Source organism: Lithobates pipiens, unplaced genomic scaffold (assembly GCF_037356315.1).
Source record: "Lithobates pipiens isolate NorthernLeopardFrog02 unplaced genomic scaffold, aLitPip1_a1.2 Scaffold_30, whole genome shotgun sequence".
In the NCBI taxonomy this organism is placed as follows: domain Eukaryota; kingdom Metazoa; phylum Chordata; class Amphibia; order Anura; family Ranidae; genus Lithobates; species Lithobates pipiens.
In genome coordinates, this window is record NW_027507791.1 from 95,579,336 (window position 1) to 95,596,989 (window position 17,654).

General features: G+C 41.5%; 1 protein-coding gene across 3 annotated transcripts in view; it reads left to right on the forward strand.

The window, feature by feature from the left end:
• SPTB (spectrin beta, erythrocytic) overlaps positions 1 to 17,654 on the forward strand; it is a 205,057-nt gene that overhangs the window by 41,005 nt on the left and 146,398 nt on the right. For 2 of the 3 annotated variants that reach the window (XM_077464649.1, XM_077464650.1), the window contains 3 exons: positions 9,851 to 10,039; positions 11,377 to 11,528; positions 17,386 to 17,559. In XM_077464649.1, the coding sequence (XP_077320775.1) occupies positions 9,895 to 10,039; positions 11,377 to 11,528; positions 17,386 to 17,559 (471 nt within the window). In that variant the 5' untranslated portion in view covers positions 9,851 to 9,894. Of the gene's footprint in view, positions 1 to 4,080; positions 4,211 to 9,850; positions 10,040 to 11,376; positions 11,529 to 17,385; positions 17,560 to 17,654 lie in introns of those variants that run through there. The other variant, XM_077464651.1, reaches the window with a different exon arrangement.

Here is a 17,654-nt window from a genome sequence, read left to right on the forward strand (position 1 = left end):
TTTTTCCTTTATAAATGAAAAAAGACCGAAAATTTTGAAAAAAAACGAATTTTTCTCAGTTTCTGTGATAAAATTTTGCAAATTAATGATTTTTCTTCATAAATTTTGGCCACAATTTATACTGCTACATATCTTTGGTAAAAATAACCCAAATTAGTGGATATTATTTGGTCTTTGTGAAAGTTAGAGAGTCTATAAGCTGTGGTGCAAATCATAAAAAATTGATCACACCTGATGCACTGGTGGCCTATCTCAATTCTTATGACCCGAACAAGCCAGGAAAGTACAAATACCCCCCAAATGACCCCTTTTTTTGAAAGTAGACATTTCAAGGTATTTAGTAAGCTGCATGGGGAGGTTTTTGATGTTATCATTTTTCCCACAATTCTTTGCAAAATTACGATTTTTTTTTCCCCCCACAAAATTGTCATTGCAATAGGTTATTTCTCTCACATGGCATGTGTATACCACAAATGATACCCCAAACCACATTCTGCTTCTCCTCCTGAGTATTACGATACCACATGTGTGGGACTTTTTCACAGCCTACACATCTAACTTGTTGACTACCTATTACACTAGGAGCACCAGGGCAATGACACATGACACTGATGTGGCACTGATACGTGGCACTGATGACAGATGGCACTGATGACAAATGGCACTAATACGTGGCACTGATGACACGTGACACTGATGAGATGGCACTAATATGTGGCACTGATGACAGTGGCATTAATATGTGGCACTGACGACAGATGCACTAATACGTGGCACTGATGACACGTGACACTGATGACAGATGGCACTGATGACACGTGACACTGATAACAGATGGCACGTGACACTGATAACAGATGGCACGTGACACTGACAGGTGGCACTGATGACAGATGGCACTAATGACACTGATGACAGATGGCACTAATACGTGGCACTGATGACAGGTGACACTGATGACAGATGGCACTTATACGTGGCACTGATGACAGATGGCACTGACAGGTGGCACTGAGGACATATGACACTGACAGGTGACACTGGGGTCATATGGCACTGACAGGTGGCACTGGAGACAGATGGCACTGGGGACATATTTCTTTAACTCACAAGCTGCAGCCGTTTGCTCTCCCTCCTCACACGCTGTCTCTGTGCTAGGAGGGAGAGCCGGCGATGAGAGATGATCTCATATGTTTACATATGAGATCACCTCTCATTGGACACTGTGATCGAGTGCTAAATGGCAGCTGTGGCTATTTAGCACGATCTGGGATTGGCTGTGTCCAAGGGACACGGCCAACACAGAACTTCCCCAATGCGCGTCCGTAAACAGGGACCTCCTCCCAGCAATTTGAGTCCATGCTGTAGCCGTCTTTCGGCTATAGCGCGGACGCCTAGTGGTTAAAGATATTTTTATTACGTTTTGGACAAACCAACAAAAAACAATAAACAGGTACAAAACAAAACTTGGACAGTCATTGGTATACAGTGTCAAATATATAATATAATATATCAAAATATATAATAATCTCTTGGCATGTGCTGGTATCTGCAAGTTGACAAAGATGCCCAGCAGACAATTCTTCGGGTGAACAATGTTAGGGGGGCCTAGAGCCAAAGAGATGAAAGAGCCCACTTCAATCCAAAAGTTCTGAACCATTGGTCATGCCCAGAAACAGTGCAGAAAGTCGGCATGTTGGCCGCATCCACGAAAACATCTGGCCGTTGATAACAAACCCTTCTTTTGCAGCCTAGATGGGGTGAGGTGAGATTGATGTAAAAATTTTACCTGTATAATATGGTCCCTTGATGATATAACTGAGGTTTTGTACGTGTCACTAAACTCTGTCCAGCCATCCTCGCAAGGGAAATGTCCATAGAGATCCATTTTTTCCTGGGCCTTATTAAATCTGGGGTTAAAATCAGTAATTAACCACTTCAATACCGGGCACTTAAACACCTTCCTGCCCAGACCAATTTTGAGCTTTCAGCGCTGTCGCACTTTGAATGACAATTGCGCGGTCATGCTACACTGTACCCAAATGACATTTTTATCATCTTTTTCCCACAAATAGTGCTTTCTTTTGGTGGTATTTGATCACCTCTACGGTTTTTATTTTTTGCTAAACAAATAAAAAAATGCCGAAAATTTTGAAAAAAAAAATGTTTTTTTTTTGTTTCAGTTTCAAAACTTTGCAAATAAGTAAGTTTTCTCCTTCACTGATGGGCACTGATGGGGTTACACTGATGGGCAATGATAAGGCGGCACTGATGGGCACCGATGAGGTGGCACCAATGAAGTGGCACTGATGAGGTGGCATTGATGGACACCAATATGTGGCACTGATAGGCGGCACTGATGGGTGGCACTGATGGGCGACACGGATGGGCACTGATAGGTGGCACAAATTGGCACGGATTGGCATGGATGGGCATGGATAGGTGGCACAGGTGGGCATGGGTTAGGTGGCACAGGTGGGCATAGGTAGGCGGCACAGGTGGGCATGGGTACGCGGCACAGGTGGGCATGGGTAGTCGGCACAGGTGGGCATGGGTAGGCACTGATAGGCGGCACAGATGGGAACTGATAGGCAGCATTGTATTATTATATATTGTACTGATGGATGCCAATCAGTGCCAATCAATAATGCATGCCAATCAGTGATGCCCATTGTGTGCACTGATTGGCATCCATTATGGGCACTGATTGGCATCCATTGTCGCACTGACTGGAATCCCTGGTGGTCTAGGGTGGCATACCTTGTCCGTCGGAGACTCTTTACCAAGATCGTAGTTGCCGGGTGTCAGACTGACACCCCGCAACAGCGATCGCCGCGATGCACGCCCCCGGGGGCGCGCAGTGGCTCATAATCCTGATCACGTCATATGACGTCCGGTCAGGATTATGCAACCACTTTGCCGCCGTCTATTTGCTATAGGGCGGGCGGCAAGTGGTTAAAGCAGCGTAATAGGTAGATATAAGTTTAGTTAGGTCAGGTTGTCTCGGCAGTTTCTCTAGTGGAGGTAGGTTGGTAGGGTCATTTAGGGAGCCAAACTGTGCTCTGATAGCATGTCTGAGCTGATAGTAGTAGAACAGGTAGGAGCGTGGCAAGTCGAAGTCAAGTCTCAGCTGATAGAAAGATTTAAAGCCTTGTGCATTGTATAAGTGACAGATATTCAACCCCTTTGGAGTACCAACGATTAGGGTCAGTAAGGAGTAAAGTTCCTGTAAGGTGGGGTTGAACCATTCACTGACTTCCTGTTAGGGCATGAAGTGATAGGAAATGTCTCCAATCAGAGCAAAGACAAAAACACAAAACACACTTTTAGTAGCAATGTGAAAATGGTTAAGGTGGCCATACCCTAGTAGATTTTCTTACAAACATTCATACAAAGATTCTCATCAGTACATTCAATGACTTGCTGAATGACGTTTAAAAGTACTTCAAAAAAACATTTGTCTTTCAAATGAATGGACTTTACCAGACTAAAACCACCTTTACTGTTAGAAATGCATTTATTCACAAAGAATTTTCCATCCCGACCTTGGAATTTTCTCAACACTCTGTTTCGAAAATGATTGTTGATTTGACCTACTAACCATTAGAAAATTAAATGAAAATTCTTAAAACAAAAAATTTCAAACACATTTCTTCTAGTTTAGGCCAACTTTAGACCTTTTAGACCTTCTTACAATGTTAGGCGATGAGTAAGCGACATAGCGCCTCCTCATCATCCTCAAATGTCCTCTGAAGAGTGTTCGATAATGCACCTCTCTTCAGATGATGCGTAAACAAGCCCTTAGAGATGCCAGTAAGACCCATCAGAGGATCAAACCCTAGCTCGTTCCAACCAAATTGTGTTATAAAATTTGGGTAAAGTTCTACTTTCTGTAAACAGGATATTATTACAAGACTACAATTTTTGATGTACCGTTGAATCATAATTTTAGTCTTAACACAGACATTATATGTTATTCAGTACATATCTAGCTATCATGTTTTCAGACTTACAGAAATTGTGAGTCAATCAATATGTATGTCAGCCATTTGGCACTAACGTCACCGTATGCGAGTCTGTTCAGCTGTTCTCCCGCTCGCCTACTTGTGTCAGGTGTTATCAATTGATGCCAGAGTGCTGTGGACAGTCAGCGCAGTGTTATCAGGAACCATGGCTGAACCTCATTCTTAGAATTCACTCATTTAAAGAGGTAAGCGACACTAACTAAGCGTTCTTATTTAATATCTGTTAATGTCAGATATTTTTTAAGGCATATAGTATAATAGGTTTAAAGGGAGAAGGGGATACAGCCAAGGGGGATACTGCTTTGAATATAAAGAAAGACTGTTGTTTTGTGCTTGGGATTTAAGGGGTTATTAACTAAAGCTGAAGCGTGCAGTTTGTGGTTCAGCGCTGCATAGAAACCAATCAGCTTCCAGGTTTTATTGTCAAAGCTTAATTTACCAAGCTAAATTTGGAAGCTGATTGGCTACCATGCACAGCTGTACCAGATTCTCAGTGTTCAAGTTTTAGTAAATCTCCCCCTTAGTGATGTAAAAATAAAATATTCAAGCATGGGTTGTATAATATCAGCATTGGAATTCCTCCATCTTGATCTGTACTTGTATTTGTCTATATTTATACATAATTGGTTCATTGCTCATATGTATGTACAGGCATACCCCACTTTTAAGTACACAATGGGGTTTATATACTAAAGCTAGAAAGTGCAAAATCAGGCTCACTTCTGCATAGAATCCAATGAGCTTCCAGGTTTTATTACCAAAGCTTAATTGAACAAGCTGGGGTTAGAAGCTCATTGGCTTCTATGCAGAAGTGAGCCTGATTTTGCACTTTCCAGCTTTAGTAAATAAACTCCACTGTGTACTTAAAAGCGGGGTATGCCTGTACTATAAACTATTATAGAGCTGCCGTTGTTTATCCACTTAAAGGCAAAGTGTACATGGGCACACAACAGCTTGTTAGCTTTTTTTTTTTCTTTAATAAAAAAGAGGTCACACTTATCTGCTCTGTGCAATATTACACAGGAAGTTTGCTTACCTCCTTTGCTGGCAGTCCCTGCCACCACTTTCAACTATTCCCTCCTTCAGGTACCTCCTGTAGTAAGCTGGGCCCTAAGAAGGCTCCCGCTGGGTCTCAAGCAGGGCTATGTGCGTATGTAGGCACACACAGCTCTGGTAAGCCACCATCCCCCCCCCCCCCCGTTTGACTGATGGCAGCAGGAGTCTATGGCTTCCTGTGAGATCAGGAAGAGAGAGGAGGAGTGATGCTGCAGCCATGACAGCACTGGAGTGCTGAGAGAAGTAACGTAATGCCCAGTACACATTATGAGATTATCGGATGAATAATCGTCCGTTTTTTTTTTTTGCCTGCTAATCTCAGATCGAATCTGGTGAGTTTACTAAAGTCACAAAAATTCCTGTACGAGAGAGAAAAAATTTGAAAGTGATGTCATGTGTTGTAATGCATTTGTATTGCATTTTCGAATGATAGCTGTACTGATTAAACGAAAATCGTACGATCTGGCATCGTATGAATTTTTTTTTGTGCATGTCCGATAGAATAATATCGGATGAACTGTCATGATCGGCTCTCGAAAGCTCTGTACTAACGTTACGATTATTGTACGATCTATTTGAAAGCGGTATTTTCTAATCATGTGTAGCAACTGGGGGGGGGGGGGGGTTGCAATTTGGTGTGACTGTGTGTAGGCAAGACAGTTTGAGCGGAATTCCATTGGAATTCCGACGCGAAAACCATCAGAGCTTTCTCCGAAGAGAATTCTGATTGTGTGTATGCGGCATCAGGGTGTGCGCATTACATTTAGTGATAGTTTAGGATCAGAACACTTGGGGGGGGGGGGGGGGGGTTCGTTTTTCTTAGCACTGTGCTATGAACTACTGACATGGAAATTAAAACACCATAGGTTGTAATATTGATTGCCTTTGGGGGAGTTTACTGTTGGCTTAATACATATCATTGTGATGGGTTCTGTATTTCCACATGCTTATCCTTCTTAAATAAAGAATTTACAAAAAAAAAACACCATAGGTTTACTGCCAAATGGCATGTGTGTATAGGTGACTAGAGCCAAAAAATAAATAAATAAATAAATAAATAAATAAATAAAAAGCTTTTTTTTGTTCGTATGAAGAATTAATAGTGTAGAGAACATTTTTTTCATTGAGGCAGTCTGATGTACAATGTAATGTGTACAGTGGAACAATCGTTTTATTATTTTACTGTAGTATGGCTAGTAAGATGTTGCTGCTGATTGGTCATTATAGGTTCGTTCATGCACTGTGAGCTGCCGCCCCGTCGAAGCTCTGAGATGTTGATGTTGTGATAATATTAGCTTGTTCTACTTGCCCTTCAGGCTCACATTTCCCATGAAGGGAAAAAAAAAGTTGACAGTTGTAATTTTTGCCCCTCCTTCTCATTCATAACTATCCAAGGAACCGGAATCTCAGCGAATAACATCAGCACTTTCGCATCAATGACACTAATGTTCCAATTAAAGATCTCAAGGGCAAAAAAAAAAAAAAAAAAAGATCTCAAGGGCACATTTAAATAACCAGATTCTCCTGCTTGGTCTAGTAAGGGCTGCACCTCTCTAGTTTTTGACTGGTGGTCTGACACTCACTCAATGTAAATGAATGGAAAGTCCATTAGAAACCAATAAATAGACCAGATCAGATGCACTATGTATGCATATGGCAGCTCTTATTTCATCTCTCACTATGATTAGTAAACAATGTCTGGCATTTTATCGCTAAGTAAATATACAGAGTAGACATGTTGCCTTCCTTACAAGAAGGGTTATGGAATCATACTGCAAGATGCTGTCTGTTTTTCCCACTCATATGTCTATGTGTTTATTTGTCTTTTGTATACTCGTATACCATACCACAGGTATTGTAAAAGTCTATGTTGTATTATACAGGCATACTCCACTTTTAAGTACACAATGGGGTTTATTTACTAAAGCTAGAACTTGCAAAATCAGACTCACTTCTGTAAATGCTTATTTAAGTGACACTAAACTCTGGCTTAAAAAAAATGTATTTAGTTTATTCAGGTATGTATTCATAACTCAAAAGAGTACATTCTATTGCTCTCGGCCTCCTCCAAATATTACTTTTTTTGCTGCTGTGATCCAACTTCCTGTTATGCCGCATACACACGATCGGAGAATCCGTCGGAATGTGTCTTATCGGACCGTGTCGTCAGATAATCCGACTGTGTGTGGTATGCATCAGACTGATTCCGTCCGAATCTCTGTCGGACCCAATTTTCCAAATATTTCCCGACCAACTGGGCCGGTCGGACCTTATCCGATCGTGTGTAGAGAATTTTGATCGGACCAAGTGCCACGCATGCTCAGATCAAATTCCTACATCAAAGCTATTGGCTACTAGCCTGAATGTAGTCCCATCGTAACGAAATTACGTCATCACGCTCTGAAAGATTGGATTTTTTCGACAACTTAGTCCGACCGTGTGTATGCAACAGTTTCGGACACAATCCGTCAGACTAAATCTGACGGACAAAATCCGACGGATTTGGTTGGCAGAATCTCCTACCGTGTGTACAGGGGCTTAGAGGGTGGCTACGTTTGTTCTCCATAGTCTCACTCCAAGTAGACGTGTAGCCACCCTCTCTTTCTCACTACCAAGATGGACTATGGTGTACATGGAGCAGTGCACATGACCGCATGGTCATTTATGGTGGCTCCATTTTCTAGTGCTGCCTCAGTGGAGACACTACTGTGTGCAGGATCCCCCCAGTACTACCCTGTTACATCCGGCTGCTTTGTGTGCTGACAAGCACAGGCAGCACACACAGGCTACAGCTAAATAAAAATTGAGATCCGCCTATCTGCTATGATTGATAGATTAGCACTGTGAATGCGTGTTGTCAATGCGCTTGTGAGTGGTGATCGGAAATGCAGTTTCAATGACGGACATAGAAAAGAGAGAGGTTGCACGCTCCCTGGCCAAATCCAAAATCTTGGCAGCCTGTCAGTTCTCTTATGTAAACATCCAGTAGACTAATTGCATCCAATAGCGCACATCTGTCCCTAAATGCAGGAAATCGATCCATGTGTTATTAAATGTGAATCGCTGTGGACAGCGTCAGAATGTCATTGATTTGTACAGACTTGCTGTGCATGGTTGATTGCAAACATACTGGCCTTACCTGCTGCAGAAATTTGCTGATCTAAGAAGAGTATGGCTCTAATCAGCCATCTGAATGTGTCATATCCCCTTTACGACCGTCCAAAACATGGACAAAAACTTGGAAAAAAGGTGGGCTTTAACGCACACATGCGACACACGCATGTCACTAGGCAGCCAATGTTTTTGTGCTGAGAGCATGCTCACTGCGTGCTCCCAACACAAAGATCGAGCTTGCGAAAACAGCTCTTGGTCTGGACTAATGATCAGTAGTCAGTGAGAACTGGCCTCAAATCATGTGACCACTGAGGATATTTGAGGATGAATAACTTCACAATAAAAAGCAGCTAGAGAGGTGGGTGAGGGCTTGTTTTAAAGCTAATTTCCTGCTTGTTAAGAATATGGAAATTTTTTAACCCCTTTACCATAGTTTAATACAAATAGGCAGGTGGACCTAACACCCAGCTGCCATATACAGTATCTCACAAAAGTGAGTACACCACTCACTTTGTTGCCATCGGTTTAGACATTAACGGCTGTGTGTTAAGTTATTTTGAGGGGACAGAAAATTTACACTGTTATACTCACTACTTTACATTGTAGCAAAGTGTCATTTCTTCAGTGTTGTTACATGAAAAGATATAATAAAATATTTACAAAAATGTGAGGGGTGCACTCACTTTTGTGAGATACTGTATATGCATCAATGTGTTGTTCTGGAATTGCTCAATCAGTGCCCCCAGAAATGTAACCATGCTATCACTGACACTTCATGATCAACTACTGGTGATCAATAGCCAGTAGGATGGGTTCCTGATTATGTAATCACTATACTGGCCCCTGCCAACACGCCCACCTAAAGGGTCAGTTCCTGCAAACGTCAAGAGGTAAATGTCCATAGTCTGAAGACAGGTGAACTTTAAAGTGTACCTTGCATGAAAATGCAAGATCTGCTTATCTGGGAGCCCTCACCTCCTTCTTTTTTTGTTATTGTATTAAACTTGTTTTGTATAAAAGATGAAAAAGGGAAGCCTATGGATCAGGGGTTAGGGGACTGTCAGGACATCATTCTCGCTTAGGCAATAAATGTTTAACATAAATAATAAAAACATAAAGTACATGCAGCATAGGTGTGCGCTCAGGGTGTGAAAGGTGTGCCTAGGCACACCCTATTCACCCTGTGTGTTGCAGATTCCCCCCTGTTTAAACCTCTGATATTTCACCAAAGCCCCCTAACGGATCTCCTAAAAAAAAAAAAAAAAAAAGGTTAAAAAAATTAAATTGTAAAAGATAATAAAAAAATCAAATACTAAAATTTAATTGTAAAAAGTAATAAAAAAATCGAATAATAATAATAGTTCAAAAAAAATACTGACACCATCCACTGCCCTACTGACACCATCAGTATATATACACATGCACACACACATACATGTTTTTGAGCTTTGAGGTGCACACTCTAATGCAATAGACTGTGCACCCCTATGATATGCAGTTTAAAGGGAGTGAGGAGGGAGCAGAGCAAGTGGAGATTAGATCTAGGGTGGGAGCCCACTGTGACTATTCATATGGCAGGTCAGCTGCTGATAGGTAATTGGTATGTTTCTGTTCTTTAGGAATGATCTTTTTTTTTTTTTTTTTTTTTTTTTTAGGAATGATCATTTAGTGCTGAAATATAACTGGACAATAAAAGAAAATGCAAACCACGGACTTTGATCATCTGGAAATTGAACAGCAGTATAGCCGTGTGAATTCTCGCTGGGAAGCCACTGAAGATGACCTGGACAATGACAACAGCTCTGCTCGTATGTTTGAGCGATCGAGGATTAAAGCCCTTGCAGGTACAATTGGCTAACTAATAAAACATTGATTCCACCCCAAATGTTTCAAACAACATTAAAGTTTTTTTTAGAGCAGGAAGTTATTAGCTCATTGGATTTCTGGCAGGACCAACACATACTTTTTTGCATCTATTGAACAGATATAATAAAACAAATTCAATGGTGCAGTATGTATTTCTAAGAGACAAAAAAGGGGAGCAAATAGGAGGAGTTTATTGTTAGGTTGATGTCAGAATAAGAAGGGCTGAATAGATGTATTTGTATGCCTTTTTCCAATTCTGTCTACATGACCAATGCTTCTTATGGGTAAGATATATTTTACAGCTCTGCTCCACAAGAGACAGGGCAATCCACTTTACTTCAGCTATTAAAGAATACAAAATTGTCAGCCTCTACATCTTGTTCATTTGTTTTCCTTCCATGTACTGTATATATGCCTCCTCTTGGGCTTGTTTAAACTTGCTTTGGCCCTCTGAAGTGCGATCTGCGGCAAAGCGCAGGGCAGTTGTGGTGTGGCCCTATTCACTTAAATGAGTCGCGTTTGGAGGATGGTGCTGCCCACCAAAAGCGACAGTGGGGAAAGCAGTTGGGGGTGGTAAAAAGGCATCTCAACCACGTGTTTTTACTGTCACTCAACCACAAGTGTAAACTAAGCCTAAATCAGATTTTATCTTTCTATTGTATTAGCACAACAGGGTGAAATCTCTACAGCAGGACAAGACAGATATAAATACATTTTTTATTGGCATGGGGAAGAGTAGGGACATCTGTGTCATTGCCAGATGTCTCTGAAAGCAGAGTGTAATGCCCCATACACGGTCGGACATTTCTACCACGTCTGATTTTTTCCGACAGATTTTGGGCAAAACTTATGTTGCATACACGCGGTCACACAAAGTTGTCAGAAAATCTGATCGTTCTAAACGCTGTGACCTAGAAAACGCACAACGGGACTATAAACGGGCCAGTAGCCAATAGCTTTCATATCGTAATTTATTCTGAGCATGCATGGCACTTTGTCCGTCGGAATTGTCTACACACGATCGGAATTTAAACAATCGGATTTTGTTGTTGGAAAATTTTAGATACTGCTCTCAAACTTTGTGTGTCAGAAACTCCGACGGAAAAAGTCAGATGGAGCCCACACACAATCAGATTTTCCGACAACACGATCCGATCGCACATTTTCCGTCTGAAAGTCTGACCGTGTGTACAGGGCATTAGAGGAAATCTCCAAAGAAGGAATGCATACAGTAAGAAAACCTGACAGAGGTTCCAGTCCCAATAAGGTTTCGTATAGAATCCACTGTAAGATCAATATGTGTTTTGCATTTCAGATGAACGTGAAGCTGTGCAAAAAAAGACGTTTACAAAATGGGTGAACTCACATCTTGCTTTTGTGAGCTGTCGGATTTCAGATCTCTACCTGGACCTAAGAGATGGACGAATGCTGATAAAATTACTTGAAGTACTCTCAGGGGAGCAGTTGGTACGTTTTCAGCACATCCTTCATACTTTATCATAGATTTATTAATATTGTACAAAACTGATAATAAATCCCACTAAAATCGGCTAAATACATTCCAGTTGCATTAAAACAAAAGGTGAGCAAAGTTTTAAAGTTTGTTTTCTTTCCAAAGCTGCTGAGCCAGAGAAGAAACACTTTTCATTGCCAGCATCTGAAGTTTGGTATACTTGCCATCTATGAGAAAGCAGCGAGCTCTCTGCAGAGGTGGGGCATGCCCCCAACTGAGTCAGACCTGTAGCTCTGCAGTCAGCAAAGCTCACGTTCCCTGCTGGTTGTAGAGCTTTGGCTCTGCCTCAGCAGAGGGGGTGTCAGACCTCTGCGAAGGGATCACTGCTTCCACACAGAGAGCTTCTCTACAGCATGCTGGCAGGTGAGAGGCATTTCTACTCAATTAGCATTTATGTGAACCCGGCCTTAACGCTGTTTGTAAACATATATGTGACTGCACGGAGAGTTCTTTAACGTCAAGCTGCAATATGCTTACAGCTGGAGTCACTGTTCTGTGCTGAGAGCGCAATCATTTGATGCCCTGAACACTGGATCTGCACTGTTACCAACAGCTCCCAGGCTACCGTTTATAAGCCAGTGGGACAGACTCCCAATCATGTGATCACTGTGATATTGAATCTATTTACATTCTCATACCATCTGCAAAAATGCCATAAATGCATGGTTCCTTGCTAAATTCAGTTTTATCTACCTTCTTGAAAAAACAATCCAGTGATGTCTGGGTAGTAACTCTTTTTTTCTCTTTATGGAACAATGACACTGGATGGCATTCTGAATAGCTGCTGCAACCTTTGTGTACCGTTCTGCATTTGGGCCTGTGCCTCAAAAACTAACAGTGCCTCCTCAAATAAAGAAAATCCTCTTGCCATTTCCTGTGTTGTGATTCTCTTTGGTTCTTCAGTTCTTCCTCTTGGCTCTCTTCATCCTTTCTTTCGCTAGGCCTTCACTTCCATCAGGTCTGCATTAGTAAGGTCCTTATGTTGCGCAGCAAGAAGTTCAATTACGTTGTCCTCTTGCAGATCAAGCTCTGGCTTCTTACTGAGGGTCACTAAGTTGCTGAGGACCTTTTTGGACTCCTCAACCACCCACAAACATCATGAGCAAACTGCAAAGAATGGGTTGTGATGTGGATTAGTGCAGTGTTTCTCAACTCCAGGCCTCAAGGCACACCAACAGGTCATGTTTTCAGGATTTCCCTTCAGATGAAATGGCTGTGGCAATTACTAAGGCAGTGAAAACTGATCAAATCACCTGTGCAAAATAGTGGAAATCCTGAAAACATGAGCTGTTGGTGCGCCTTGAGGACTGCAGTTGAGAAACACTGGATTAGTGACAGGTTCAAAAATGCACCAACATCCCTGAATAGAGTGGATACAGAGAAGTTTTTTTCAGGAAATTTTTAGGGTGCCATAAACGCAGTGAAACCAAAAGGTTTATGTATAAAAGCACATTTTTATTTGTACAAAGTAAAAAATTGTTATTAGACAAAAGGAAGAATCAAAAACAACTTATTTCTTTGGTATGTCACAAATAGGATTACTTTCTTTTCCTTTTTAAAGAGGCGGTGATAGTTAAATATCTATCCCGACATGTTTTGCTACCAAGGGCTTCTTCAGGGATTTTTTAACAGTCACTATATATAAGAAAAAAAAATACTATAATATACTGCAAAGGTTCTTCCAAACCCCATTCACAGTGATGGCCGTAACCTCACACCAAGCAAAGTCAATTTTTTTATGGCCTTGTAGATGAATTAATGAATGAATGAAATACTTGTATAGCGCACAATGCGAACTGAATCGCCTCTAGGCGCTGTGGCGAGCTTTGATCATCTTCTAAAAGAGGAAGGTCTTGAGTTTTTTCCTAAAAGCCAGGTGATTTTCTTCCAGGCGGATGTTGATTGGTAGAGCATTCCATAGCCGAGGCCCATGAACAGCGAATCTCCGATCCCCCTTGGATTTATACTGGGCTTTGGGCACGAGGAGGAGGTTTTTGTTGGCTGATCGAAGACTGCGGTTTGGTGTGTAATGATTTATTTTCTCCATTAGGTATTGCGGAGCTTCTCTATGCACGCATTTGTGGGTGAGGCAAAGGGTCTTGAACGTGATCCGATTTTTTATGGCTAGCCAATGTAAGCTCCTCAGCGAAGGAGAGATGGATTCCCAGGGTTTTTTTCCTGTTATCAGCCTTGCCGCCGTGTTTTGGATCAGTTGTAATCGCGCAAGTCGATATTGTGGTAATCCTATGTAAAGCGAGTTTGTGTAGTCCAGTCGTGAATTAATGATTGTTCCAACTACCACTGCTTTGTCATTCTTTGGGATAAAAGGGATGAGTCTGCGAAGCATGCGTAGCAGATGGTGAGATCCACTGACTACAGATCCTATTTGCGCATCCATTGGCATTTGTGCGTCTAAAATAACCCAGAGACTCTTGGCTTTGGTCTTTGGGGAGATAGTCTGCCCAAAGACGGTTGGTGGAGACCAGGAGGTTTTGGTTGCGGGCTTATGATTTGGGTGTAAGATAAGAAGCTCTGTCTTTGATTCGTTCAGCTGGAGGGAGTTAGTGGTCATCCAGTCCTCTATTGATTTGAGGCAGTTTTCAAGTTGTTGTTGGTGATCTTTTTTTCCATTGATCCGGAAATAAAGTTGCATGTCGTCAGCGTAAGAGTGGAAGCAGAGATCTGAGCATCTGATGATTTGGAGGAGTGGGCGAATGTAAATGTTGAAGAGAACGGGTGATAAAGGAGAGCCTTGAGGGACTCCGCAGGTGACTGCCCGAGATGTTATAGTCCCTCCAAAATTGTCACAAGGTTGTTCCTGATTTGTCAGTCACCATTACTGATGAAAAGTGTAACGTAAATATTATTTCTTGAAAGTTGTAATAACTCCCTGGTACATAGCTTTGATAGGAGCGGTAGTGGTGGCAGATGCACTACTTTGATGTTCGGATTAATTGTCATCTATGAATGGGGGATGGTCTGCAGCATTGTCAAGCAGCAAAAGAATGTTGAATGGGACATTCAACATTCATCTGGACTTTCTCCAAGCAATATTTCTCTATCTCTGGGATAAAATAATTGAAAAAACAGTCCTGGAAGATGGCCTGCATAACCCAGGTTTGACAGGAAGAGAGCCCTTTGCTATGTTTTTATGGTCTCTTGGGTTCTCTGAAGCGTAAACTAAGAGAGGCTTCAGTTTCATATTGCCAGAAGCATTGCCACCAAACAACAGAATTAGCCCGTCCTTTGCTGCTTTATAGCTTGGCATCAACTTTTCCTTCTTACTGATGTAACTTAAGTTTGGCATCCTTTCCCAGTACAGTCCTGTCTCGTCTACATTAAAAACCTGCTCAGATAAATAAGCACCTTCATCAATAATTTCTCAAAGAGTTGCAAAAAAAAAATCCCAGGCAGCCACTGTATCTGCACATGCTGCCTCACCACTTACTTTTAAGATGTGAAGGTTGGCTCCAGCGTTGAATCTATGAAACCAGCCATGGCTGGCATTAAAAGATGCATTCTCTGATTCTTTACCACATTTTTTTTTAAGTCTTCATGCAGACTTTTAACTTTTTCTTGAAACAGCATTAGACTGAGAGGCACTGCATTCACATACTGAGAACGTTCTCCATTTCTTTTCTGTCACTTTTCCGCACTTTTTTTATATCATTGTCGATGTCATTGGCACAGCAGACTGCACATGTTCCATGATCTTGTCCTTGTTCTTTAGAACTCAGTTTGTAGTTGAGCAATTTGTGTTATAAAAATGGGTGACATCTACCACCTCCCCCCAATCTCTCAATTATTTTTGTTTCCATTGTTATTGCTTGGTACTTCTAAGCCCTTGTACAGACGGTTGGACATTCCGACAACAAAATCCATCGGATTTTGTCCGACAGATTTTGTCCGAAACTTGTGTTGCATACACACGGTCGGACAAAGTTGTCGGAAAATCCGATCGTACGTAACGTGACAACGTTATTTCGTTACGACGGGACTACATTAAGGCTAGTAGCCAATAGCTTAGGTCTAGGAATTTGATCTGAGCATGCGTGGCACATTGTCCGATCGGAATTCTCTGCACACAATCGGACAAAGTCCGATCGGATCATGTTGTCAGAATGTTTTATAGCCCAGCTCTAAAATTTGTCCATCGGATATTCCGACGGAAACAGTCCTATGGAGCCCACACACGGTCCGATCAGACATTTTACGTCGGACTGTTCCGACCGCGTGTACAAGGGCTTAGACCCCTTTCAACACTGAGGCACTTTACTGCTAATGGAGCCCCGCCCGAGTGTGAAAGTAGCCTTAGCAGTCCTCGCTATATCACCGCTGCTTTTATGCTTGCTTCCAGACATGCTGAAAGTTCGCAACTTGAACGTTCGTAAGTAGGGGACTTACTGTGGACAACCTTCTTCCTTTAAATCTATTAATCCTATACATGTTACACTTACGACAGGAATAGAAACCCTTCATTGACAGAAAAAAGGACACATTTCTAGGGGGATCTATTACATTGGGAGCAATTTTATGATGAAGCCCTGGAGCTCCCCTGTATACAACTACAGTTTGGTCCGGCAAGAGTGGTCCTAAGACCCTATCATTTTTTTTTTTTTCAGACATTTTTATTAAAGTGTAGATAACAATATAGTCATTGTAAATAGAGTAATATCAAAGAAAATCATACATAAATTCAATCAGCAACTGCCATAAACATGGAAATATCAGTATATCATCTATTGCTATTATCATCTTAGGCTAATAGTTGATATTATAATGTAGACCGAATGATTACGGCGTGTTTTAGATATGGGTGTACAAAATGTTGTATTCTTTAAATGAGAGGCAACTAATTGTAAGGACCCTATCATTTTTAAAACAGATCTGTCCCTATTTTTTTCTCCCAGGAAATTACCTTGGTTTTAAAAACAGACCATTCTGCAATAAGTTACACTTTAAAGTGGAATTCAGCCTTTTGTAAAATGTGCATTTAATATTTTTTTACTTTTTTGCATTAGAGCCTGTAGAGCATTGTAACCATGACCACTGGATTGTGAGTGCAGTGCTCCAGCTCCTGCAGACTCTTTCTCCTGTTCGAGGTACAGACCTTTAGCTATGACGTTGGAGGAAGTATCAATGCATTACAGGTGCAGTGACTTCACTGCACTTGTGCTCTATTGAGACTGCAACTTCCTCTGCCACAGTGGCATATGGGACTTTTCATTCACAGATCTCTGCAAATGAACGACCTGACTGTGTGGGAAGAGCCCTATCAAATTTGACAGGAGCCTGCTGGGAACCGAACCCATGATTCTATAGGAGTGGGGGGTGGCTGCAGACTCTGACCATGTTTCATGTTATACCCTAAATATACAATTCACTCCACAGCAGCTCTAAGATTGAGAGTGGAGGGATATTACTTTTCACCAATCGGGTATTCTGCTTTTTTATGTACTGACAGGAGGAGAGAGTAGAGGGATGGAATGTCCTCAATAGTCATTTGTTGGTCCTTCTTTGTCCAATCACAGGCTGGGGCGGGTTGGTAATCTAGATATGTTGTATATTACTCCAACAGAGATAAATCAGGTCACCAGGCTGGCTGTGCTGTCTAGCAAGGTTTTTGAAATCTCAAATCGGTAAACTGACTTCAATATATAGTCATTTAATTGATGTATTTAGCTGTTTTCCTGGAGTTCAGATTTAAAACACGAACATTTGTCTGTTTTCCATTGCAATTTTTCTGATACAAGTATCTGTGACTTTAGTTAATACAAGCATGCAATGTTTGATCACTGTGTCATATTTTAGCCGAGAAGGACGAAGGGAAGAATGAGAATTCACTGTCTGGAAAATGTAGACAAAGCCCTCCATTTTCTCAAGGAACAGAGAGTCCATCTTGAAAACATCGGCCCCCATGACATTGTAAATGGTAACCAAAGGTTAATACTAGGGCTCATCTGGACCATCATATTACGTTTCCAGGTATGTCCTGTTTTACCAAACCCCAAATTATGGAGATATTGAATTGAGAGAATCAGTAAACAAATAGAAGCTGTTCTCGCTTGGCAAAAAAATAA